This window comes from Cotesia glomerata, unplaced genomic scaffold (assembly GCF_020080835.1).
Source record: "Cotesia glomerata isolate CgM1 unplaced genomic scaffold, MPM_Cglom_v2.3 scaffold_116, whole genome shotgun sequence".
Lineage (NCBI taxonomy): Eukaryota > Metazoa > Arthropoda > Insecta > Hymenoptera > Braconidae > Cotesia > Cotesia glomerata.
The window spans coordinates 207-25,000 of NW_025401510.1; the positions used below are offsets into that span (position 1 = coordinate 207).

The 24,794-nt window shown below is 30.5% G+C and overlaps 5 protein-coding genes across 8 annotated transcripts; 3 read left to right on the top strand and 2 right to left on the bottom strand.

Annotated features, from left to right (window-relative positions):
* Window positions 1-1,642: 1,642 nt before the first annotated feature.
* Window positions 1,643-3,362, bottom strand: LOC123273669 (HSPB1-associated protein 1). 2 transcript variants are annotated; one of them, XM_044741124.1, is made up of 4 exons: window positions 3,092-3,362; window positions 2,541-2,821; window positions 2,093-2,471; window positions 1,643-2,028 (listed from the first exon to the last, which is right to left on the bottom strand). In XM_044741124.1, exons 1-4 carry the CDS (start codon window positions 3,266-3,268, stop codon window positions 1,705-1,707), a joined length of 1,161 nt encoding a protein of 386 aa, XP_044597059.1. In that variant the 5' UTR covers window positions 3,269-3,362; the 3' UTR covers window positions 1,643-1,704. The 2 variants fall into 2 exon arrangements, with proteins under 2 accessions (XP_044597059.1, XP_044597060.1); XM_044741125.1 differs by having other exon boundaries at window positions 3,112-3,140.
* A 209-nt stretch (window positions 3,363-3,571) lies between these two features.
* Window positions 3,572-4,597, top strand: LOC123273670 (protein transport protein Sec61 subunit beta). Its single transcript, XM_044741126.1, has 3 exons — window positions 3,572-3,792; window positions 3,963-4,159; window positions 4,251-4,597. Exons 1-3 carry the CDS (start codon window positions 3,790-3,792, stop codon window positions 4,336-4,338), a joined length of 288 nt encoding a protein of 95 aa, XP_044597061.1. The 5' UTR covers window positions 3,572-3,789; the 3' UTR covers window positions 4,339-4,597.
* A 176-nt stretch (window positions 4,598-4,773) lies between these two features.
* Window positions 4,774-12,830, bottom strand: LOC123273668. Its single transcript, XM_044741123.1, has 8 exons — window positions 12,375-12,830; window positions 11,623-12,170; window positions 11,345-11,534; window positions 10,176-10,420; window positions 8,940-9,307; window positions 8,622-8,853; window positions 7,848-8,040; window positions 4,774-7,753 (listed from the first exon to the last, which is right to left on the bottom strand). Exons 1-8 carry the CDS (start codon window positions 12,376-12,378, stop codon window positions 5,172-5,174), a joined length of 4,362 nt encoding a protein of 1,453 aa, XP_044597058.1. The 5' UTR covers window positions 12,379-12,830; the 3' UTR covers window positions 4,774-5,171.
* A 571-nt stretch (window positions 12,831-13,401) lies between these two features.
* On the top strand, window positions 13,402-16,873 carry LOC123273672 (zinc finger protein 3-like). 2 transcript variants are annotated; one of them, XM_044741131.1, is made up of 4 exons: window positions 13,402-14,049; window positions 14,198-14,260; window positions 14,334-14,401; window positions 15,880-16,873. In XM_044741131.1, the coding sequence occupies exons 1-4, from the start codon at window positions 13,561-13,563 to the stop codon at window positions 16,607-16,609; spliced, it is 1,350 nt and encodes a 449-aa protein (XP_044597066.1). In that variant the 5' UTR covers window positions 13,402-13,560; the 3' UTR covers window positions 16,610-16,873. The 2 variants fall into 2 exon arrangements, with proteins under 2 accessions (XP_044597066.1, XP_044597065.1); XM_044741130.1 differs by having other exon boundaries at window positions 13,428-14,049; window positions 14,756-16,115.
* Window positions 16,874-17,964: 1,091 nt separating this feature from the next.
* LOC123273671 lies at window positions 17,965-24,794 on the top strand (the record flags this gene model as incomplete). 2 transcript variants are annotated; one of them, XM_044741128.1, is given in 9 exon segments in its annotated part: window positions 17,965-18,114; window positions 18,667-18,881; window positions 19,299-19,483; window positions 19,568-20,164; window positions 20,836-21,584; window positions 22,002-22,274; window positions 23,190-23,450; window positions 24,322-24,627; window positions 24,714-24,794. In XM_044741128.1, coding segments are annotated over 8 exon segments (2,655 nt in total), but the record flags the coding sequence as incomplete, so codon positions are not given.

A 24,794-nucleotide genomic window follows, 5' to 3' on the forward strand; every position in this document is an offset into this window, starting at 1 on the left:
ACTTTTGTTTTTGTTTTGAGTGAGGACTGTCACTGACAATCAATGATTCGGTAAGAATAGCAACCTACGTAGCCAGCTTATGATTCTTTATCGGTATCGCGACGAGTACTTTCCATTTTATATTCGAATAATTTTTGAATTTTGACAACTTATGATACATATTTAAACAATGAAAAAATTAAAATATGCATTTTATCACTCACCAATTGGTGTTCAGCCATTATCAGCAAAACTTGATCAATAGAGATGTGACCAGAAATTTCTAGAAAAAAATAAAAATAATTGAATTAAATATATTCTGATTTAAATAATATCATTTTGTGAAAATTAAGTTAGCCGACATTTAAAAATTTTTAGAATTTTTTTTTAATTAAAAAAATGATTAAAAAAAATTTTTTTTTAATTTTCACTTGTAAAAAACTTTAAAAACTGTCAGTGTAATTTTTAAAAAATATTTTTTTGTTCTAATTCAATTATTAAAAAAAAATCAAAAAGTTAAAATCGTCGGCTAACTTTAGTATTATTATAATTTTTTTGTTAAAAAAAAATTACCGATGAGGTAGAAATATTCATAATAATGATAATAATAATATCAATTTAAATTCAGAAGATCTGGAGCTCTGCTTCTATCCTACACTACCGAAACCGCGAAAACCGACTTAACTATTTATTGTTATATTTTATGTAACATAAATTATTCAAAAAGCTACTACTCACACAACCTAGACCCATCAGAACTTATTTATGTATAAAAAATAAGTGTGCTATTATTTATGAGCTTTTACGATAATACTGTAAAAAGTTTTTGACTTTTTCAAAATTATTTTTGATAGTATTAATAGAAATTTTAATTTTATAATTTATTTTTAATTATTTGAGACTAGAGTTCGACCGCGGTGATAATCATAATATTTAGACTAATGGTGTCTACTGTGTTAGAGTGATACTTGGACAACGCGACTAACTCGAATACATTTTTACGCGATTTTACGGAATAAAATTCAATAATTCATACATATTATTATTCTTCTAAGTAAATATCAGTATTTTGAGCAATATTGAGATTCTATAAGGGAGTAATGACGTAAAAATTATGAAAATTGTGGGAGAGAAAAAAACGATGACGCAGCGCCTATGACTGAGCGAGAACGAATGCAAAGAAGGTTGGCCGCTGGCCAACGATTCCTGTCCAAACTAGATGCGCAGTATACCAAAGACTCTCGATTAGTCCATAGTCGCGCATGCGCATTACAATAAAGTTCAAATTTTCGTTAAGTAGTCTCACAAAGAAAAATTTTTAAATGATTATTATCTCAGTTGAATTTTTTTATCCAAATATCTATTTTTTAACGAATAATATATTAAAAATAATTATTAAATAATCTTTTGTAAAAAATATAAATTTAACTACTAATCCATATAGGAGTTTTATAAATTTTGTAGTACATTTAAACAAAATATTGAATTGTTCCATAAAAAAAAAAATTACAGGAAATGTTTAACTTATTTTTAATGAATTTTAACTTTTAAATATATTTTATTGTAAGAAAAAAATAACACAATTTTTAATTTTTATTATTTTTTACATACGAAAAATGCAAAAATTTCTTCAACAAGACTTTTAAAAATATTTTGTTATAAATAAAACAATACAATTTTTAATTTAAACTTTCTTTCTAAATAAATACAAAAATTTCTATAACGTCAGTCATTTAACAAACTGTTAACAATAACATCAATGATGTCTGGAGAACAAAACCTGTCAACAACACTCTTTAAAATATCATTGTCATCATCAAAACTCTTATCCACTTCTAAATTAATTTTATTTTCTCTTTTAAATCTCGAGTCCTTAAAATTTATAATCCTACTTAGCTCTTCTTTATTTAAATCACCTATTGCTGTAATAATATCTGGATATTCATTAACTAAGTCCAATAGAACCAACGGAGTACTTTTAACCTTTTTTTTAGGGATTTCATCACTCTTTTCTCGTAGCTTCTTACACTCATCAACACAATGCTGCATCTAAAATAGTAAATAAAAATCGACAGTAACTCACTTATTAAAAATTCATAAAAAAGTTACTTACTAATACAGATAAATTTTTCAAATCAACAGATTTAAGATCTTCAGCAGCTGGAACATTGTCCATCTTAGACATTAAAAATTTAGTAACAGCTTCTCTCAGTCTACCCTCATTATCACTTTCCAATGGTAACCATACATTGACACTTATAGAAAAATCTAAGGACTCTACATAATGCCACCAGCCTTTCGGTACAAATAAAACTTGCCCTTGCTCCAAAACAATCGACTTTGCGGCTTTATTTACTCGCTCCAACGCTTCTCTGTCACTTTTTGTTGGAGAAAAAAAATTATATTTACTGTATATCGTTGATTCTTCATACGGTATTCTCGTTTGCTTCAACTGAGTACCCGAATCTGGTGGAAAAAGCAACCATTCTTTTCTAAAAAATAACAAAATTATTAATAAAAATCAAATAAATTATAAAGTAGATTTAAAATTCACCAACTACCTGCCATGTAACTGAGCAATTAAATTACACCCGTAAGTATCTTGATGACAATTAGTATGAGCACCTTTGCTACCAATCCAAAGGGTCGAGTCTCTTCCAGACTTTTCAAAACCGAACAGCTCCCAATCAACAGCTTCTAATATTTCTGGCTTGTCATTAAACCACTCATGCATATATTTATAATCAAAATAATACCAGTCCTCATTATTATCATCACTGATTTCCATAAATTCATTTATTGTCATCGATTGAACAGGACAATTTATATCCCACTGTGGTTCCTGAAAAACAAAAACAGAATAAATAAATCAACAATAAAAATAATAATAAAGTTAGCCGACGTTTTTAAATTTTTGATTTTTTTTTTATTGAAAAAATTAGAACAAAAAAATATTTTTTAAAAATTGCACTTCCGGTTTTTCAAATTTTTTATAAATGAAATTTTTTAAATAATTTTTTCATTAAAAAAAAATTCTAAAAATTCTTAGATGTCAGCTAATTTAATTTTCATACAATAAAAACAATTCATTAATTAAAATTAAAATAATTACAATAGTCGCTTTATTTTTACCAACTCTAAAAGGTAATTTATTATCACCCAGTAATTTTATAAAATTATTTAATTCTAATTTATTCCAATTATTATCATTATTAATCATTCCATTAAATAATATTGGTTCATTAATCTTTAGTATTATTTGTTTTAATAAATCTCTCGATGGTGTCATGTTAATTGTCGCATTTAGACAACTTGAATAATTTTTCTTAGACTTAAAAATCCAACAAGTAAAAAATATTTTTGTTTAATTATTTATATTATATAAAAAACTTTTAATAAATAATTGAAAAAAAAAACTATGTAAACATCAATAACGAATTATTTCTTTTTTAACGCTCGACAAATGCCATCTGTCAAAAATAAATGAACTAAAAACAAAAACCGTGTTGATATGTGGCTCCAGCTGGATCTTCGTGAGGATGGTGACGTGTCAGTAGAGCACACGTGGATGTAGACAATCGACACGTCGTGCCACTGGTTCGCTGGTGTATTTTGGTATACATCCAACACATCCGCATTTAACGCGTCGGTAAGTGACAAATCTCAATAAACTCCATAGTAAATTAATTCCAACTGGACACTGTTGGACATTTGGAGTTTATAAGTCAGTGGATTACGTGCTACTCTACAGCTAACCATTCAGTGACATTCAATAGTTCACTTATTTTATTAAATAAATAAATATCCAGAATGGTAAGAATTTTTTTTACTTGTTTTATTTGATAAATTTATTTTTTAATTCAATTTAATTAATTTATTTGGAGTTTAACTTCAAATGATTAATTTTAAATGGAGCATATGTAGTTAATTAATATACTGGTGAATATAATAAGTAAATTAATAAAAATTTTTTTAATAAACAGCCGGCTGCACAGAGTTCAACAAATGTTGGAGCTGCAGGTCGCTCACCAAGCAGAGCTGTCGCACCTAGAACAAGTGGTGCTGGTACGGTGAGACAACGTAAGACAGCACCAGCAACGTCAGCTAGAAACCGCAACACTGGTACTAGCTCCGGTGGAATGTGGAGATTTTACACTGATGATTCACCTGGCATCAAAGTGTAATTATCATTTTTTTATTTATTTTCTAACAAACTATTTGTTGAGATAAAACAATAGCTAATTAATGGTATTATTATTATATGATTCCAGTGGACCAGTTCCAGTTCTTGTGATGTCTCTTTTGTTCATCGCTTCGGTGTTTATGTTACACATCTGGGGTAAATACACGAGATCGTAGAGATTTTTAACTGTTTTTACCTTCTTTTTTTCATCGATCATAAAATTATAACCACTCAAGACTGGGCAAGGTCTAGATGACGGCTTTGCACTGTGTGCATATGGATGTTTAATTTGTGGATTATAAACTTATTACTCAAATCCATGGATATATTATATTAAATTATTGTAAATTAAATATCTTCCTATGATAATTATATTAAATGATGCATTTGTTGTGAATAAATGATGACTTTTCATGTTTATATTTCTAAAATTAATAATTGATGACAGTTTATTTATTTATTCACCAGCAATTAATTAATAAACAATTAAACCTATTTTTTGGGTATAAATATTCTTTACTGATTGATTTTTTTTTTTACATATTTTGTGCTCTGTATTGATTTTTAAAAATTATACTAAATAAAAAGGATTTGAAATATAGACTCAGCCGTTTTGGATTATAGTATTTTTATTGATGACTATATATTTTTATAAAAGATTAAATTTAAAAACGCATTTTATAGTGCTTGTTGCAAATTTACCTTTATTCAAATAAAATTATTATCAATATATTGTGTTTAATATGATACGTATATTATTTACTCTATAAGCTATCTAGTAAATAAAAGAAAGACTTATTTATTTTTGATGAATAAAATAACTCAATAAGAAAAATGTGCAATTGCAATATATGACAACATAACTACAAATTATCAATTACTTTACTAGTTTGACATTGAAGGAATGAAAAAAAAATTGGCACAAAATCGAATCATAAAAAAATAATGAATATCGATAAATTAATGCATCAAAGCTAGAGCAGTATGATAAATGAGCTTATTTTAAAATTTATTTGAAAGTATTGAAAGGACGAGACGGGAATCCGCTGGACATGTTGTTTCCAATTGGACGCCAAGTGCTGCCTGATGACCAATTACCTGACATATTACCAGGTACTTGAGGCATATTCATGTTTGAATTCGGCCCACTCCAGCGAGAATTATTGCCAGGATTGTTGTTTCCTAAGTTGGATTGCCAGGAAGGATTCTGATTAATTGGTCCGCCAAGTGACCAATTATTTTGCGAAGAATTATTATTATTGCCTCCAAAACTCCACCTGTCGTTCATACCTCGGTCATTGTTCAAAAGACCTCTATCATTACCCAAAAGACTTCTGTCACTACTCATGAGTCCTCTTTCTTTGCCTCCTAAACCTCTTTCATTACCACGATCATTTCCACCCATGCCTCTGTCAAAGTTAAGACCACTTATGTCTCTGTCTAAACTACTAGTAGCATCATCGCCCCAAGGATCTCTAGCATCTTCCGGCAAATCATTCCAATCATCTTTATCATTAGCATTCCATGAACTATTAATCTGTGACTTTTGAGCTCTCTTATTACCATCACCCCAATTACCAGCACGGTGATTGAATATTTCATTATCCCGTGGGTTCCAGTCATTACTTTGTCCACCAAATCGATTTTCAGGAGTAATATTTCCCATGTTGTTACTGTTCCAAGCATCACCACCGCCACTCATTCGATTATTACCATTTCCAATATTCATTTGTGTATTCTTACTCATCAAAGGTGGTGGTAATGGATCGAATCTTGGACCAGCCGAGCGATTGTCGAGTGATTGTTGCCAGTGAGGATGCTGCTGAGAAGCGCCTCGGCTTGGAATATCCCAATCATCGCCGGGAATTCGCATGGGAGATGATTGACGCCTAGGTGGAGACTGTCGACGTGGTGGTGACATGGGACGATGTCTCGGAGGAGAAACAAGACGTCGTGGAGGTGAAAAATGTCTCGGTGGTGACATTTGACGATGCTGTTGAATGTCATATTGAGAAAAGTATCTTCCAGGCGGCGACAGTTGCTGCCTTGGAGGAGAAAGTAATCTTCTCGGTGGCGACATTGGACGTCTCTGAGGTGATATAAGGCGTCGTTGTGGAGACATTTGACGTCTGGGTGGTGAAATTTGACGTCTGTGTGGAGAAATAGCTCTTCTAGGTGGTGATAATTGTCTTTTTGGTGGCGAGTGCATTGATCGTCTTGGTGGAGATCTACGACTGTCACGACGATTATCACGACGTGGTGATAAATTTCTTCGTGAAAGTGGTAACCCTTCTTTGCGACTGTTACCTCGTGACCAGGAATCATTACGATCATCACGCGGATGAACAACATCATTGTCGTAACGAGATGATAATTGATTTTGTTCTGGCATGTAATCGTTTTGCATCATCTGATTAGATTCTCCTGGCAAATAATTCGGACGTGACATTTCATTTGTCGATAAGAATTCACGATTTGGAGTTGTTATTATAATATCCTGCTGTCCAATTTCTTTAACCTGACGTCCTCTGAAAACAACATCTTCATTTTGGGGCAAATCTCGACGTACATTATCAGGTGGTGCAATACGTTCCCAGACAGAGCGTCTCAACTGACTTTGAACCTGATTAGTATGCTCTATCGCCAAGTTAAGAATATCCTGAATCTGCTGAGCTGTCGATCCACGCACATCCTCAGCTGATGTAGTCAACTTAACTCTGGCAACTTCAAGCATACGTTGCTGATCTCTCATCTTCTGCAGTAGATCAGGCTCAGTAGAGCGATTACCTGACAATCTGAAACGCAAATCATCATCTTGATCACGCCCTCTTTTTTCGGGAGGTCCACTTCGCCCAGAACGCGACCCATCATTTTCCCATTCACGCTTTCGTCTCGGTGAACTTTTAGACTCAATAATGGGCTCTGATCTACGATTGCGTGGTCGACGATTGCGTAGTGGAGTAGTTTTAAGTACCTTAGAGTCCAATGAAGGTCGCGATACAGACGGCGAAGGTAGTTTTTCAGCGTGCCAAGATTTTCTCGGAGGCTTATCGAAGAAAGGATTTTTAACCAACTTTTTAGGAGATCCTCGAGAAGAAGATACAGCTACTCGGTCCGCAAGATGCGCTCGCTGATTTGCTAAAAATCTTCTACGAGGATTTCTTGATAATTTCGATGGTGGAATATTAGATTTCTGAGAACTTTCTTTTGGAGAAATTTCTTTCGTAGGTCCTTTTTTCGTGTTATCTTTCTGTGAGCTACTTTTTTGCGTTGATGCTTTTTGATTATTGTTTTTAGATGGTTGATTATTGGTATTATTATTTTTAACTAACGATGGATTTTTAGGTAAAAATGAATTCAATACACGGCGCATTGTACGACGTTCCATTCTAATTACAACTTCAAATTGCGGCCCAGTAGCAAGAGTATCGACTACAACAGCACGCGTGGGTATGAATGGATCACCTAAAGCATCTGTAGCGGGTTGAATCAACTCAAGTATTGAACGAGCTGACTGTTTTGTTAGTGTTGTTACGATAACTACTCGACGGACATTAGGAAGTTTCCGAAGTCCTTTCATTATTTCAATATCTATAATTAAATAAAGCAATCATTAGTAAGTTTATTAGAAAATATATCACGAAAAAAAAATATCTTTATAAAAAGATAATTTAAGAATACATACTGCGACCAATATTAGTACTGGCATTAACAACAGCTGATGCTCGACAACCTGTTAATTTCTTAGCTAAAGTTGCCAACATTTCGTTTGAATTACCGGTTATGTATGAAGCATTGTTTATTTTATTCAATTCACATGTCATTTCAGCTTCTTCAATTTCTGTTGAAACATCTAATCCAATTACATTTTTACATTTCTGAAAAATTAATTTATTTTATTAATATCAATCACACTGAGAAAAAAAAACTACTCTTGAGAAAATTTTCTTGTCACAAGAATATATATTCTTGATAATTTTCAAGAATATATTTTCTTGTCTCAATAATTGATCGAATTATTTTTTGTTTAATTCAAGTGAACCTATTCGTTTGTTAATTTATCAAGCTTAATGCCAATATTTTATTATCAAGATAGATATTGATTTTCTTTTGTCAAAAAACCACAATTTATTTTAAACGATTCTTGAGCCAAGAAATTTTTTTCTAGACAAAAATTTTTTTCTCATCTCCGGGCGGAAAGCGTCAATTTTCCTCCCACTGCGCTAAACGAAAATGCCGCTTTCCGCCTCCGTCGAGGAGAAAAATAGTATACACACCACGGGCAGTAAATAAGAAAGCCTCAGATCACATGTTTATTGACCTCGGCTTCGCCTCGGACAACATGTGATCTGAGACATTTCTTATTTTACTGCCCTAGATGTGGAATATACTATTTTTTGTCAGTGTATAAAAAAAAATATTTATGCTTGTATTTGTTATAATAAATATATAAACTTACAGATGCCATCATAAGTCCAATTAAACCGAGACCGCAACCGATATCAAGTACAGTAATAGTGGGATTAGGAAACAATAAAAATTCAACAGCTTTAGCTAATTGTTCCGCGCCATCAGTATTTAACCAGAAGTTTGTTTTTGGAGCTAACTGTATTTTTAAATCACCAACTGTTTCATCTAATGCCTCAGTTCCTACCAAAAATGTTGTGTTGGCAGTTTGGACATTATTAACTCTGAAACATCATTGAGTAAACATTATTAAATTACTCCAAGTTTAAATATTTACAATTTTGCAACCACGAATAATTATTAAACTTACTTCAGTAATGATTTACAGTAAAGTGACTTGATATTGCACTCATTGCCTTTTCCTGACTCAAACAATTTTTTCAATTTTTCCATGGTGTCTCCAGAGATAGCTCTACCAGCAGCGAACAACATCAGCTCATCTTTACTGTTACTACGGACCAATAACCACATCCACTGGTCTACATTTTCAGTAGGTAAGTTTTCTGATGAACACTCGGTGTTTTCAGCTGGTTCGTCATTCTTTTTCTCAGTTGCTTCTGCCGTTTTTTCTTTATCTTCTTCTTGTTTTTTCTCGGATGTTTTGATCTCTTGAACTTCATCATTTTTATCATTTGTTTCTGCATCTTCATTTGTCGAGTTAATAAATTCTTCAAACACCTACATAACCGTAAACAATAATAAATAATTATATTCATTGGAAAAAATAATTTCAACTAATACAACTCTTGTATCCTCAGAATTACTTCATTAAGCATACGATTTATAAAATAATTATCGAAAAAATGAAAATTCATTCAAGAGTCACATTAGCAATTAAAAACTAGCAATAGGATTCATCAATTCAATCAAAGAAAATAAAGAAATATCGATCGCACTACAGTATTTATCTCACGCAATTTTATTTTTCTGGTTACTAATTAAGTATCAAGTTTTAAATATTTTATTTAAATATAAAACTAGATACTTCAACCACGAAAATTATATTAGCAATTTACCCACAGTGATAAGTGATCACTGAAAAGTACAAGAGACTTTTATTGACAAAAATCAAAATGTCAATAAATAATCCAACTTTACTCCGATAAATTAATTACTTATTAAACATTTCTGTTTATAAGTCTTCGCTTTTTTTTTTTTTTTTTTAATTAATCAAAGAAGCTTTATGACGTCATAAAACCCAAATATATATATTTAATAAATTAAGTATATATATTATGATAGCCATAAGAGTAGATCGTGTGATTCAATCATACAATCAAATCTCATTTTCTTCACTCGAGGATTTAGAATTCATCAAGTGGCATCTGGTAGTTAGTTGTTGTAATCAGATGGAGCTAAAGCATATTTTAAAGCAATTAAAACTCGACAGAGTTTAATCGTCAATAATAATATGCACTGATAATGAATGAGCAGCAGTTTAAAAACAGAATCTGTCCACAGTGGACATCATACTGTACTACAATTTAGTGAATGTAGGTGTAACGCAGTGCTGAATCTCATTGACATAGGTAATGAATAAATATACCTTGACAGCACGCATTACAAAATCTGGGATCGTTTGGAAGCCATTATTAGCATTCGCAGTCGATCCACCGTCGCACGGCTCCAATCGCCAAACAGTTTCTATTTTCTTGTTAACGGTATCATCACCACCGTCACCGCCACCATCACCATCACCTTCTTTATTATCATCACGATGATCACGATCAATCTTGTCATCCTCCTTATTTGATTCGCCGGACAGATTCTCTTCTACAGGTTTTTTGGTGCCTAAACATGTCACAGTAATTTTATAATAATTTTTTCGCCTTTTTTTTTTCTTAAAAAATAGAAACAACGCTCAGGAACATTTTAAGGGTAAATCAAAACAAAATCATGACTGTTTTATAAGTTACTGATCTCTTTACTTAAGATCTATTCACTCTAAAACTTAGTTATGATTCTACTTTAATATTTTAATATAACTAATAGCTGAGTGGATCCTATTGTTTTTTTTTTTTTTTTGTTATTTTATCAGATAAATTTTTATCAACTTTTCGCTTTATAAAAAAACGCTTATCATCATCATTGCTTATTTATTAATTCATTAATAACTTGATTGTATTTTTAACTGATAAATTCTACTTGATTCGAATTCGTAAAAATACAATCATGGTTTTTTAAGCCATACTATGAGAAAGCAACACCTGTGATGTTGATCGAGCAAGTAGCTTGCATATATACACACATATGTTTTAATATGTATGTATATAACTAGACTGAGAATTAACTAATCACATATACACTTGATTTGACACAGTGTGTATAAATAAATAAACACACTTTAGTCTTGTATATATGCATCAATTTAAAATTGTGAAATAATCACGTGTTACCACATACTAATATTAGACCAACAAACTTACGAATGTTGACCCATTAGTGCCATTTAAAAGTCCAAGTAATAATTATATCAACATTATTGATTTGATTACTTTGACTTCTATAATCAAATGGCTTACTAGCGTACAAACAGTTGAAATGTCCACGTCCAGCTTTTATATCCAGAAGTACGAGTTAATTATACAGTTCGACTAACTATACTATCAATACTGGTTTCGTTATCACAAATACAATTCAAGGATAATTAATATTTGTAGTTTAACTAGTAACTAAGAAAAAAAAATTTTTTTTTAAATGTTTTTCGTCACTCACAAGCAAATTTCCATCGATTAATATGGGGACGATCCAAAGGGCAACGCCATGGATTAATTACTCGACAAACTGGTGATCCAGAAGCAGCCTCAATTCTTTCTAAATAATCTTTATAACAATCATAAGAATTTTTCAAAACTTTAGATAGTTTTGATAAACGTTCTTTAGCAGTGGTCATTTTTTCTTCGAGCTAAAATAAATAAAATAATTTAAATAATAAATAAAATAATTTAAATAAATATAAAAAAATAATAATAATTATCCATTCTAATTCATACCTTGGTTTCATACCACTCGGGACCAGTTTTTTCCTCTTGATTTTTAGGACCAGAACGTGAATCTTTCAAAATAACAATATCAGAGCCTTCATTTTCTTTATTAATATTCTCCAATTGCGTAGTATTACGCACACTATCAAGTTCACTGAGCTGATCAAGATTAACATCAGCAGTGAAGTCAATTTCATCTTCGTCCTCTTCGCCATCAGTCTGAATTTTTTCCTGGACATCTATGACAATAACCGGAGCATCATCGTCTTCTTTATTATTCGGCTGATTTTCCATGGGATCAGTTTCTCCAGTACTATCAATAATTTCGACTTCTTTATTTGATTTATTTTTATCCTCATCGTTTTTCGACTGTTTTTCATTATCATTCTCCGCGTCATCACCCTCTTTGTTCTGAACATCTTCATTTGCATCACCCTTATTATCATCTTTATCATTACCATTGTCATTTAATGGTATAACATCATCATCCTCTTCGCTTACACAGTCATCCAATATTTTCATATTAGTATCATCAATAACAATAGTATCTGCATCTTCTACAAACATTTAAAACAATGTTGGATATAAAAGTCCAAGGAAAATATTTGCAAATTATAATTACTCTAATTAAATTACGTGCTTTGAAAATATTGATATCTTAAAAAAAAAAAAAAAAAAAAAAAAAAAAAAAAAAATATCTAGTACACATACACAAATACAATGACAATGTACCAGAATAATAATTTCAATAATCGTCTTACCCATTTTGATGCACTATGTAGTCCAAGAACTACTTTATTAGTAGATAAAAAAATGTTTAACCAACGATTTAAAACGTAGCGTGTATTGAGTCAGTGGTGTATAATAATTAGGTGGTTAGTACACCTATATACTCTTCAAACACAATTGTTCCAGCGTTCAACAAATGTGATGTACTCTAAATTATGTGATTGTAAATAATGCACAAGTAATATTGACAGATAGTATCTTTTTAATATTTTACATTTGCATGTAGAGAAAAAAAATCAATGCTGATACTCAGAATGTTCACTTGCTTGTAATGCAGATTATGACCGGCGATAAAAAAAAAGTATTTACTATAGGATCTACCAAACTGCAGTTGCCAATACAAAACTTTACAACCACTCGCTGCTACTCTTTCCGACGCTTCAAGTATTTCCCGATGCTTCTTTTTTTTTGTAATTATTGAGAGAACGCAGTTAGTAATTCATTTGGCATTCGTAGTGTTGGTATAAAAGTTATCCGCCATTGTGAAAATTTTATAGCGCGAAATTTAAATGTGATATATGTGAAAGTTAATATGACAATAAAGTTAGCCGACGTTTTTAATTTTTTGTTTTTTTTTTGTATCATTAAATTACAATTAAAAAATATTTTTTTAAAATTGCACTTGTATTTTATAAACTTCTTTACAAATGAAAGTTTTTTTTTTTATTTTTCTGTGATAATTTTTTCAATAAAAAAAAAATTATAAAAATTTTTAGATGTCGGCTAATTTAATTTTCGTAAAGTTGATAAATATGAAGAAAAATTGTTTTTGTTAAAAAATAATAAGTTTCAAAAAATTATAATAATATTTTAATTTAATTTATCTTATTAAGAAAACTTTAAACCACTATAAAAAATTTTTTTTGATTAACTGAATTTAAAAAAAAAATTTAATAGTCCTATTACAATTATTTATAATTATATTCTAGTCGTTAATAAATAATTAATTTGCGAAAAAATTTAGCACTAAAGAAGTCGGATCAACATTGGATGACAGCGCTCTCTTTAATTTTGAAATAAAAAACAATTTGTTAATTCTACAAAAAAGTATGGTTATGCACTAAATATGAAACGTCTAGTATTTAGTGTAAATTATTTTTATAATTTATTTATAACAGTATAATAAGTAATAGTATTTAAATAGTAAGAATAATAATAATGGAACCGAAGAGTTCAATACCGTATCAACAGTGTGATGAGACAGAGTTATTTGCGTCTGTCAAAAAAATTGTTTATACCAATGTCATTGAGACAAATAACATAAATAACAAATATTTAATATTTAATAATGAATTAAATCAACAAAATATCCCTGATTCTATTTCAACAACAATGCTGGATGACACGAATATTTATTGTGGTGAGCAAGAAAACTCCGAAATTAATCTACAAGACTTGTGTCGAGTATGTGCTAACACAAATAATCATATGGTTCCAATATTTGGAGATGAAAGCCTACAACATGATTTAATTAATAAAATATCAAGGTACTTGCCAATAAATATCACAAAAAATGACACATTGCCCTTGCAATTGTGTTACAACTGCGCCTCGACTTTAATAGCTTGGCATGATTTATTGGAAGGATGTTTGGATGCTGAGCAAAAGCTGTTAGGGATTGAAGAACGATTATTTACAAAGAAACAGGTAAGATATATATTTTACGTAATAAGAATCAGATGAAAAGACCATCAATAAATTTTTAAGATTATTTAAAAAATTTTTAAGATATTAAGACCATGAATATATATTTTATTTATTTAAATATGTTGTAGACTTGATACTAATTTTTTAGGTTGACAAATCTGATAATTTAGAAACTGTCCAACAATCTGTATCCCATGTAGAGAGTAATCCAGTGAGTCTTTATTTGTATTGTAACTATAATTGTAAATAAATTATTACTGATTCTTATTTGAAATTTTGTTAAGGTACCTCAAAGTTTAGAACATGAAAAAGAACCTATCCCCGAAAATTCAAAGACACCTAGTGAAGAAAGGTTGGTAAAGAATGATATCACGTATTATAAATTTTTTTTAGGTATTAAATTACTAATACTTTAATCATTCGGCCGGAAAAGTAGTAAATACTGTAATGAAATAAACAGTAAGCCACAAATTAAGAACACAGCCATGAGTTTAAGAAAAAAAATTGAAATATTCAATCTAAATTATTTTTAAGTAAAAGATTGCAAATTTGAAGTAAATATATGATTGTCTATTTGTTGAAATAATGACTAACAAGATTACAATTTTGTTAAGGGACTAATATCAAGTCATTAGAAAAATCGTCGTTATAAATCAAAAATTTGATTGATGATTGTTAAAATTTCCTTAATTATAATCTTTTACAGGTCTTCATTTATACAAACAAGAAGTATAACTTCAAGATGTATGAAAAAAAATTCAATAACGAGTCATGACAAGTTGGAAGAACTACCGAGACCCATGGTTGAACAAATCAATCAAGAACCTGAAGATTATTCTGAAGATAATGATGATTCATGTGCTAGCGTAGATGAAGCTCGGGTTAATAATAGAGATAAAGATAAATATAAAGATTTAAATGACTTTTCAGATAAAACGGAGCGAAAATTGAAAAAAAAAGATAATAAAAATTCAAAAACTCAACAAGAACCTCAAGTAAAACACTCACGACCTCGCTTATATCCTTGTATGTACTGTGATTTTATAGGTAATAAAAAAAAGTTATTGCAAGCACACATGATTGAGATTCACCCGGACGTACCGATGGATGATTTAATAAAAAAGCCATCTTGCGTTGATAAAGAAATGATCGAAAACGCTCGAATGGAAGCTGATGGTCGCGTTTATTATCACTGTGAAGACTGTGGCAAAAACCTTTTCTCACCATACACATTTTTTTGGCACAAGCGTATCCATACAGGTGAACGTCCATTCTGTTGTCATCTCTGCGGCAAACAATTTCGAGTCAACCAAGGTCTTGCCCGACATTTACACGAGACACACGAGGGAATTAAAAATTTTTCGTGTGACATTTGTAGTAGAACATTTGCTACCAAGCGCACACTTGATGATCATCGACGTATTCATACAAATGAACGGCCTTATGTTTGTAACAGATGTGGAAAAACTTTCAAGCAAAAAGCGTCGCTTTTTGTTCACAATCGCACACACAGTGATGTATTCCCATTCAAGTGCGTACACTGTGAGCAATCCTTTCGCACACGTCCGACGCTTATGGTTCATATTACCAAACATACTGGTGAAAAACCATTTGTTTGTGATATTTGTAGTCGACCTTTTAGAATAAAGTATGAATTAAAAAGACATAAACTTGTACATTCAGATGAAAAACCGTGGCAGTGTTCTGAATGTGGATTATCATTCCGTCAAAAACGTTATTTAGTTAACCATAGACGTATAAACCATGGAAGTGAATCATCTGTAATGGAAAAGTAATTATAATTATAATTATTATTAAATATAATTTCAGGTGTCCCAGCGGTAGAAGGCGATTACAAATTAAGAAGAAACGTGTCACTCCTCAGAAACGAACTACTGAACAAAAAGCTTTGATTTTAAGTTCAAAGATAATAATTGATGGAATTAATTATTACAAGTGTTCAGATTGCAATAAAGTGTTGTCAACTGTATATAATTTTCTGACGCATCGAAATACTCATTCTGAAGATACTCCTTATGTATGTGAAACCTGCGGAAAAGGTTTTAAGGCTGCATCTGCATTGACTAGGCATAAAGCAACTCATGGTAGTAGAAAAAAATATCCGTGTGATCTCTGTGATCGTGTATTATCATCAAAATCTGCTATCGAAGAACATCTTCGTACTCATTCAAGTGATCGTCCATTTACTTGTCAATTTTGTGACAAATCATTCAAACAAAAGTCAGCTCTTTATAGTCACAAAAAATTTCACCTAACAGATGCGACATCGAAACATAAATGCTCAACTTGCGAGCGTGTTTTTCCTCGCAGTCAAGAGCTAAAAAAACATATTCTGGTTCATACACATGAAAAACCGTACTGCTGTGATATTTGTGGAAAAAAATTCCGTACAAGTGGATGTGTAAGTCGTCACAAACGCATCCATACGACGGAAAAAATTCATAAATGTAATATTTGTGGAGCGCAGTTCGGTCAAAAAAGATATTTAAAAAATCACTGCCGTTGTAAACATAAAACAACGACTGAATTAGTCGATTAAAAATCAATGTAATTGAAAAATTTTAATCAACGATGAAGAGACAATAATTAGTCATAAAAGTAAATTTTATTATCTTTTATTTGTAAAAATTAAAGTGTTATTAAACTCGTTTATTGTATTCACATATCAAAAGTAAAATAGGGACTTATCAGTATGGTTTATAAAAAAGGATTTAAAAAAAATAATTTTTTGTATTGATTTGAAGTATACACATTTGTTTGATGTATTTTTATTACAAATAAATTGATTATTTTTTTCTTATAATTACTTACAGCTTCTTTTATTTTTAGATTTCTTCTAATTAAAAAATTATTTCCCTCACGAGTTTTAGATTTATTAGAAAAACAATTAGTTCTACAAAGAAGAAATAAAATGCAAGATTATTAAACGATACTATTCATTTTTTAAATTAATGAGTAATAAAAAATTATTAGAGATGAAAATTTTCTAATGATATCGCTTTATACATGATTTCAGGTTTAAAAAAAAGTAAAAAGTTACGGGAATAGTTCAAATTTATTTTATACTATATTATAATTATGGCTAAACACTATAACTGTTATTAATATATTATTTTTTATAATTAGAGGATGAAATAGTTCTATCTTAAATTTTTTACAGATAAATAAAAATAATAGTTGTAACCGACATCTATAAAATTAGGTAACGATAAATTCTAAATTTTGATTCTAATTAATACGTTTCATAAATATATCAAATTTTTTAATAATAATATTAAGATTGTTATAAATCAAGAGCATTTTTTTGCAATTATTTTTTGCTACTTTCTTTCTGAGCTCTTGATTTCAGCTCTTGAAGCTCTTTTACGGTAGTTGATTTATACATTTGTAATATCTTTACCTCCAACTCTACAGCTTCAACTACAAAAAATATTGCATTAAAATAATTTGTCAATTTACTAAATAAAAAACAATTACTTAAATACCTCGAAATTTTTGTGTTAGCTCCAATAATTTTTTTAACTGTATTATATTTCTGTTTGCTTCATAAACAATATCATTAATTTCTTCTTCATTCATTTTTATTTAATTTTAATTTTTCTTCTTTCTTTATTTCACTTGAAAGTTTTTTTCTTCAGTCTTAACAGTTAGCTTATAAACAAAGAATCATAAGCAAAACATAAAACACTACACATATTTATATTAATTCAAAATATGAAAAATTAAAGTAACGCCACACAGCGGTCAAATTCCGAAGTAAATTTGTGACTACAAAAAATGACAGTCTAGATGTCAGCAGCTGTTACTTCGAGTGGTATATTTTGTTGGGGAAATTAAACGCATGTATATCTATATATTTATGAGTACGTGTTCGTGTATGATGTGTATTAAAGAAGAATAGAGGGAGACAGGGAGAAAAAGAGAACTCTTTACGATGGTCGTTCTGGTGCACAGCCACCGGCCATGCCGTTTTCCGCAATGGCGGTATAATTTTACGATAAAAAAGAAGAGGTTGCGGTAAGACTACTCTACTTATAATAAAAGGTAATACCATGAAATTAAACATCCCCTTTAAAATTAATTAACATAAAAAAACATCCGTCATAAATAATTATTATCATCAAACTCGGGCGATTATTTTTTTTTCTTAATGGCGTTCCTTGAATTCATCGCGTGATACTTTCAAAAATTTTTTTTTTTCATCACCTATAGATATATATTTTCTTAACATTTTCATATATATTTATATACAACCAGTCGCGAGAGTCACATCTGACTCACAGTGATTTAGATATTCGGGAGTTTGATATTTTTTGTTAAGTCATGCTCGTCCAGGCAATTGGTAAATTTTTTCTTTTATTTTTTAGTTTTTATCGTTCAGTGGAATTTGATTTATTGCTTGGTTGCATTGATTACAGCAAGTGACTCCTTGGTTTATATTATTGCATGTTAATTGAAAAGTTTTGTTTACAAAAAAATATATTTATTCTTTCCCCTTTATTGTTTCATCCACTATAAATATTTTTTTTCAATAACAATCAATAAAGATAAAAGTATTGAACATTGTTATTTATTATTATTGTTTATTTTTGATAGTTGAAAAATCTAATGGACAACCAAATAGGAGGGGTTGAAGTGGGAGATATTCCGATGATCGAATCACCGAGTATTAATGACTCTTCAGATATTCCGGAGTTGGAAGTATCCGAATCAACTAGTCTTAGTCCACTTACATCGTCTTTGGATCACAACCTTACTATCCAAGAAGATAATGTTCTTGCAGATGTGAATATGGGTATCGCAGAGACTTGGTTAGTTTATTTTAATTACTATACCATTATAAATAAGTGTACCTATAGTCTGAGTTGTTAATCACGTTGTCTCACATGTGCTTTGTTATAAAAAAAAATTATTGGTCCTGTTAAATGTTAATTAAATTACTTTGTTTATTAAGTGAGGAGAAATTTAAAAAAATTGCACACATGCAATCGATCAGTCTAGTCTTATTAAATTATTATTTTTTTATAGTATTTATTACAAGAGTTTTGCCACGAGGATGTTAACCTTAAAATATGCCTGAAGAATTTAGAAATGAAGCCAACGAAACGTTGCATTTTAAAAAAATTTAACATCTTATTGCTATTGTCCACGTTCTTAAGATTTGTTGTTTGATATTATAAATAAGTTTATAAGTAAAATATGTTAATAATAATAAATTAAAAAAATAGGGATGGACCGAGTACACCAGCTTCAAATATCGCGATACCACTACCACCGCCACCAGTTCACGATTATTTAGATGTAGGAGCTGATCCAATCAGCGATACTGAAGGTGTAGAGCACGGACCTTTTTTGCCACCAATCAATAATCTCTTTGCTGATTCATCGGACATTCAGGAAGATGCTGTTGTTGGTTAGTTTAAATAAAAAAATTTACAGCTGGCCAAAAATATTTTCTTATAAAATTATCAGAACTGATAATAAACGTTAATTACAGAAATATCAACAACGGCGGGTGTTTGTGGTCTTAAAAATTTAGGCAACACTTGTTTTATGGCAGCAGGATTGCAGTGTCTTGCCGCTTCACCGCCAGTATTACAGTACTTTCTAGAAGTACAGCAGAGCGACGAGAAACTGCTACCAGCTGGTTCACTAATGACCCATTTTAGCGCGCTGCTGACCAAAATGTGGTCGCGTAAATACATGGTCGTTAAACCAACGGAGTTTAAACAGACATTGGGTGCTTATCATTCACAGTTTAAAGATTATCGGCAACACGATTGTCAGGAGTTTCTCGCTCTCTTGTTGGATTCATTGCATGAGCAAATGAATACAGCTAAAGTCGCTAAAAATTGTCTGCAGCAGCAACAAGTACCAGCGACTGTTACCACTGCCAATTCTATAAACTCCAATAAAAAGATTGAAAATGTACCGTCAATGCCGCCTATAATGAGTTCTACGGCTGTTAGTACTGATGATATTGCCGTCACTGCCTCTACTAATGCTAATGATGATTACATGGATACGTTTGACAACTCACCATCCTCTGACTGTCCTAATAGTCCAAATGTTACAATGGCTGGTTCACCCAAAGGTAGTTAATTTTTTTTTTATTTAACAGTAATTATGTGCACAGTTATTTTTTTTTTAATCCTCGGAGTATACACCTCCGAACAGAACTTTAGAGCACACACGGGGTCAAATTGACCCCACTTGACTTTCAAAGAATTACACTGATAAAAAATTTAACTTGATTCAAGATAAAAGATCTTGAATTAAGAGTATCATTTTAAAAGAAATCATTTTCTTGAGTCAAGAGAAAAAATTCTTAAGTCAAGAAATTATTCTCAATTCAAGAATTTTTCCTCTTACCTCAAAATAATTATTTTCTTCAAAATGGTAGTCTTGATTCAAAATTTTTTCTTTTGAATCAAGTTAAGTTTTTTATCAGTATATATTTCAGAAACTATACATTTTATCGGAATTCAGTTTATTACATTTTTGGTAGGTAAAATAATGCTCTTTTGAATACAATAATTATTATTCTGAATTAAATAGTTTTTAATGTAGAAAAAATTAATTAAAAACGAACCTATTTTCGAGAAATATTTGAGAATAAAAAAAATTCTGGGGTCAAAATGACTTGCAGTGTACTCCGAGGGTTAATTATGTATTCTCTAAAATTTACTGCTACTGTTTGTAGTTCATTTTATTTATTACTATCTTGATTATCATTTTTTTTTTTATTTTTAATTTGTCATGAAGATTTAGACTCTCCGATGGGTGATCTCGATAGTACAGCAAATTCACCACGAGGATCACCATTAAATGAAGATGAAGAAACATTAGACTCGGATGAAACTCTAGATACTAAATCCAGCTTCATTTATAACAAAGTATACGACACTGAGATGAACGACAGTAACAATCCACTGCGACTCGATTTAACTCAGCTGTCGAAAAAAAATACTCAACTTCATGGTATCTATGATATACTAAAAGACGCTAAAACAAGTAATGCTAATTTCCTGGTAACGCCTCAAGAGTGCAATAATGAAATATGTTATGATTCCCAAAAGTTTCAAAAAGATAATCTTCGTAGAACAACTGCGTTAGATAATTCGAATTTAACTGAAAATCATGATTTCGATAACAAAACACTTAGTATCAAACGTATTAAAGAAGTAAATGTGCAAAAAAATAATTGTAATAATGATTGTCTATCAAATAACTCGGATACTGAGTGTGATAATAATGGTTTAGAAAAGTGCAATGTTAAGCGTATGAAATTAGAAGATCACGAAAAAAAAAATCATAGGAATATTGATGGTGATATTGATAGTAATATTAACAATACAAGTGATAATAATCTGTGCTCACGAACATTTGTTAATTGTGAGAATGGTGCTATTGCTGAACAAGATGAAATTGAGGCTGATAAACATTGGGCTAAACATTTAAGATCCAACCGTAGTATCATTGTTGATACATTTCAAGGACAGTTCAAAAGCACGGTAATATATATCACGTATATATACATCTATTTTGCTATAATTATCCTCAATAATATTTATTTATATACGATCTACAGCCTTCAACATTATCCAGATTAGCTTACAATGATATTAATATCCACAATCCACTTAATATTTCATTTTAATTAATTTAATACCCACCATTCAATGATAGTTGTATTTAATAAAAAAAATTAAATGGAGATGTACGTCGGAGTATTGCCGGTACACGACGGTTATACCGTAAAAATTCTCCAAAATTAAAAATCAGTATGATTTCCTCTTTGTTTTCTCTAGTCAGAAAACAAAGCTCATTGTACTGTACAATTTTTATTGTATATAATTCAATTTTTTTTTTTTTTAATTTGCTAGTTAGTTGATAATTAGAAATTAAATTTCAATTTTAATTAATTACAGGTTGTATGCGCTGTATGTAAACATGTGTCGGTGACCTATGAACCTTTTATGTATTTATCTGTACCATTACCCCACGCAATGGAGAGACAATTAAACGTTACGTACATACCGGCTAATAATGATCCACCGATTAGGTGCGTTGTATCATTTAACAAACAGTCACGTATCGGTAAACTCAAAGAGGAATTATTGAAGACTTTGGGTAAAGATGATGTTGATAGTTGTAATATTGCATTTGCTGAAGTCTTGGAAAACCATATATCTAAAATATTGGTGAGTTATTTTTTTATATAAAAAAAATTTCTATGTATTCGATTAAAAAATTTTTACATACAATCAATAGTAATACTTTTCATATCTATAAAATTTATTTAGAAAAATAATTATATTGTACGACTCATGATGCGAAGCATCAGAGAGTGCTTTACGATCGAAAAATTTTTTTCGCCTCATTTCGGCAACTATTTTTATTATTGTTTTGTTAGTTCACGGAATCAAGATATTTTGCATACTATTGTCAAGATAATTTAATGGAGATTAATTTTACACTTTTAAAAAATTCATTTAGTGCAACAGAAACGGAAAAAAAACATCAAAATAGGTCAAAAAATTTTCCTGTCATGTATGAAACTCCGGAAACACTGTAACTTGTAAAAAAATGCATTAATTGAGTTAAATTTTTTTTTTTTAATTCTTTGGAAGAATTGTAGGTTACCGAATACGAATGACTTGGTAATTCAGTGTCGTTTGTGTACAATTAATAAAATAAAACAAAATCCAGAAGACTGTATATCTATATATATATATATATATATATATATATTGTATACATTATCCCACTAGAGGCGCGTACACATTATCGTGCTATTTTATAAATTTTTTTCACATTCTTTATTTTATTACTTCATTATTTTAATATTTCATAATTAAATGAGCATTATGAGTCGTGCACTTTTAGATTTTCCAAACTGTTTTTTATTAATTGGAGGGCAAGAATGAGACATATTGTAAAGATTTGATTGTCTTTGATACAACTCTCCAACAATAAAATTGTGGAAGAACATTCTCGTTGAATAAAGTTATATTTACGAGGCTACATTCTACTTGACAATAAAATAATTAAAATCAATAATATTAATTGTCTTTTTAAATAAAAGATTGACTTATTTTATTTTTTAATTTATTTAGGACGACAATCTGATGCTGAGATGTGTAAACGATACGAATAGATCGATTTATGCATTTGAGTTGATGGATCCGCCAGACGCTTACACGTCGACGCCTGAAGGAAATACTGATAGAGTAATTGAAACCGAGCCATGCCAGAACGGAACTTCCTCTGGAGAGGAAATTGGTCCTTGTACTATATGCCTGGAGGAATTGGATGGCGACTTAAAGAGACACAGCGGTGATAATTGTACCGTTGTGATGTGTGAGCCTTGTATAGAGGTAAGAAATTTTTTTTTTAAGTGAAATTAATTAACCTTTAATCTTTAATAATTATTAATTTAGTCTTATGTATTTTTTTAAGTATTTTGAAAATTTGATATTAATTATTTAAAAAGCTTATAAATGGTAAAATATTATTCCCAATGATGACTCAAAGGCAGTGTCAATCTAGCAGTTGGGGTTTACAAGCAAGGCACAAAAAATGTTGCCATCAATTAAAAAGAACCTCGGGAAGGTCTGAGACAAGATCGATTAACACTCTAGCAGGGTGATGTCGTAATGGCATGCACGAGAACCAGAAATAGTTTGATTATTGCCTTTGTGCCGGGGATACTCATTTTCTTTTAGAAAGAGTGGAGGCGGCGATCGTCAAATTGGAAACTCGTGTGATCCGCTATTTAAGTTTAATCTGCAAGCCGGTACTTTAAGTCCGGAACTCAATTCAGACTAATCTGATGCTGCCTTACAATACTGAGGGAATTAATTTTTTTCAACTTTAATTATCTTCTAAATTATATAATTTAAATTCACTTGATAAATAATTTATGATTGCATTAACATAATAAAACAATATTAAAAATTGCTTGTTACGCTGGGGCTGTTGGATCATACGGTGACGGGTGTTAAAAATCATTGACTTACATTAAAGTTTGTTTCACAAATATAACAATTATTTTCACTGTCTACTATTGTATTAATTTATTATTAACTCTCTAAAATTATTACGGCCTCAGTGAAAATATATTTTTATAAATAAATTTAACGAAATGAAAATATCGTAATAAATTATTGGTTAGTTTCATCTAAAAAAAAAAGATTTGTGAAATAAGCTAGAGTAAGAACTGAAAGAGCAGTGTATATTACCCTACAGAACTACTTCAAGACCCGTACGGAATCACGAGTGTGTCCAGTGTGTAACGTACAAGTGGAGAAATCTTCATTTACTAAAATTGATCAAACCGGTCGTCCCAGGCCAGCAATACGAATACTCAATGTACCTCTTGTACTAAGGCACGACACCAACGAGGCGCCGAATAATCGCAAGAGTACTAAGCTCTTTGGATACCCACATTTGGTCAGATTGCCGTCGAGAGTCAATGCTGAGAATTTGCATCAAGTCGTCAGACGGGTTGTACCACATGAAGGGGAATATACTGTGCATTTTGTCGACGGACAGGTGATTATTTATTTTACTTTCTTTTTTTATATTCAATTAAATACTTAGTTATATTTAAATGTAAATGTTATTATTTTATTTAACAGGGCCGTCATTGTTCTCGTTGTATGTACAACGTCCATTGTACTGGTTGCAGTGTTCCAGAAACTGGGATGGTTGACCTCAGA

Bases quoted from the DNA above. Each gene is read 5' to 3' on its own strand.
- LOC123273670 (XM_044741126.1), top strand. The intron at 4,160-4,250 runs GTAATTATCATT...ATATGATTCCAG, and splicing joins GATTCACCTGGCATCAAAGT to TGGACCAGTTCCAGTTCTTG.
- LOC123273668 (XM_044741123.1), bottom strand. The intron at 9,308-10,175 runs GTATATTTATTC...ACGGTTATGTAG, and splicing joins TTGTAATGCGTGCTGTCAAG to GTGTTTGAAGAATTTATTAA. The intron at 8,854-8,939 runs GTAAGTTTAATA...ATGATGTTTCAG, and splicing joins TACTGTAAATCATTACTGAA to AGTTAATAATGTCCAAACTG.
- LOC123273669 (XM_044741124.1), bottom strand. From the start codon at position 3,268: ATGACACCATCGAGAGATTTATTAAAACAAATAATACTAAAGATTAAT. The intron at 2,822-3,091 runs GTAATTATTTTA...TTTGTTTTTCAG, and splicing joins GTAAAAATAAAGCGACTATT to GAACCACAGTGGGATATAAA. The intron at 2,472-2,540 runs GTAGTTGGTGAA...GTTATTTTTTAG, and splicing joins ATTGCTCAGTTACATGGCAG to AAAAGAATGGTTGCTTTTTC.
- LOC123273672 (XM_044741130.1), top strand. From the start codon at position 13,561: ATGGAACCGAAGAGTTCAATACCGTATCAACAGTGTGATGAGACAGAG. The intron at 14,050-14,197 runs GTAAGATATATA...CTAATTTTTTAG, and splicing joins GATTATTTACAAAGAAACAG to GTTGACAAATCTGATAATTT. The intron at 14,261-14,333 runs GTGAGTCTTTAT...AATTTTGTTAAG, and splicing joins CCCATGTAGAGAGTAATCCA to GTACCTCAAAGTTTAGAACA.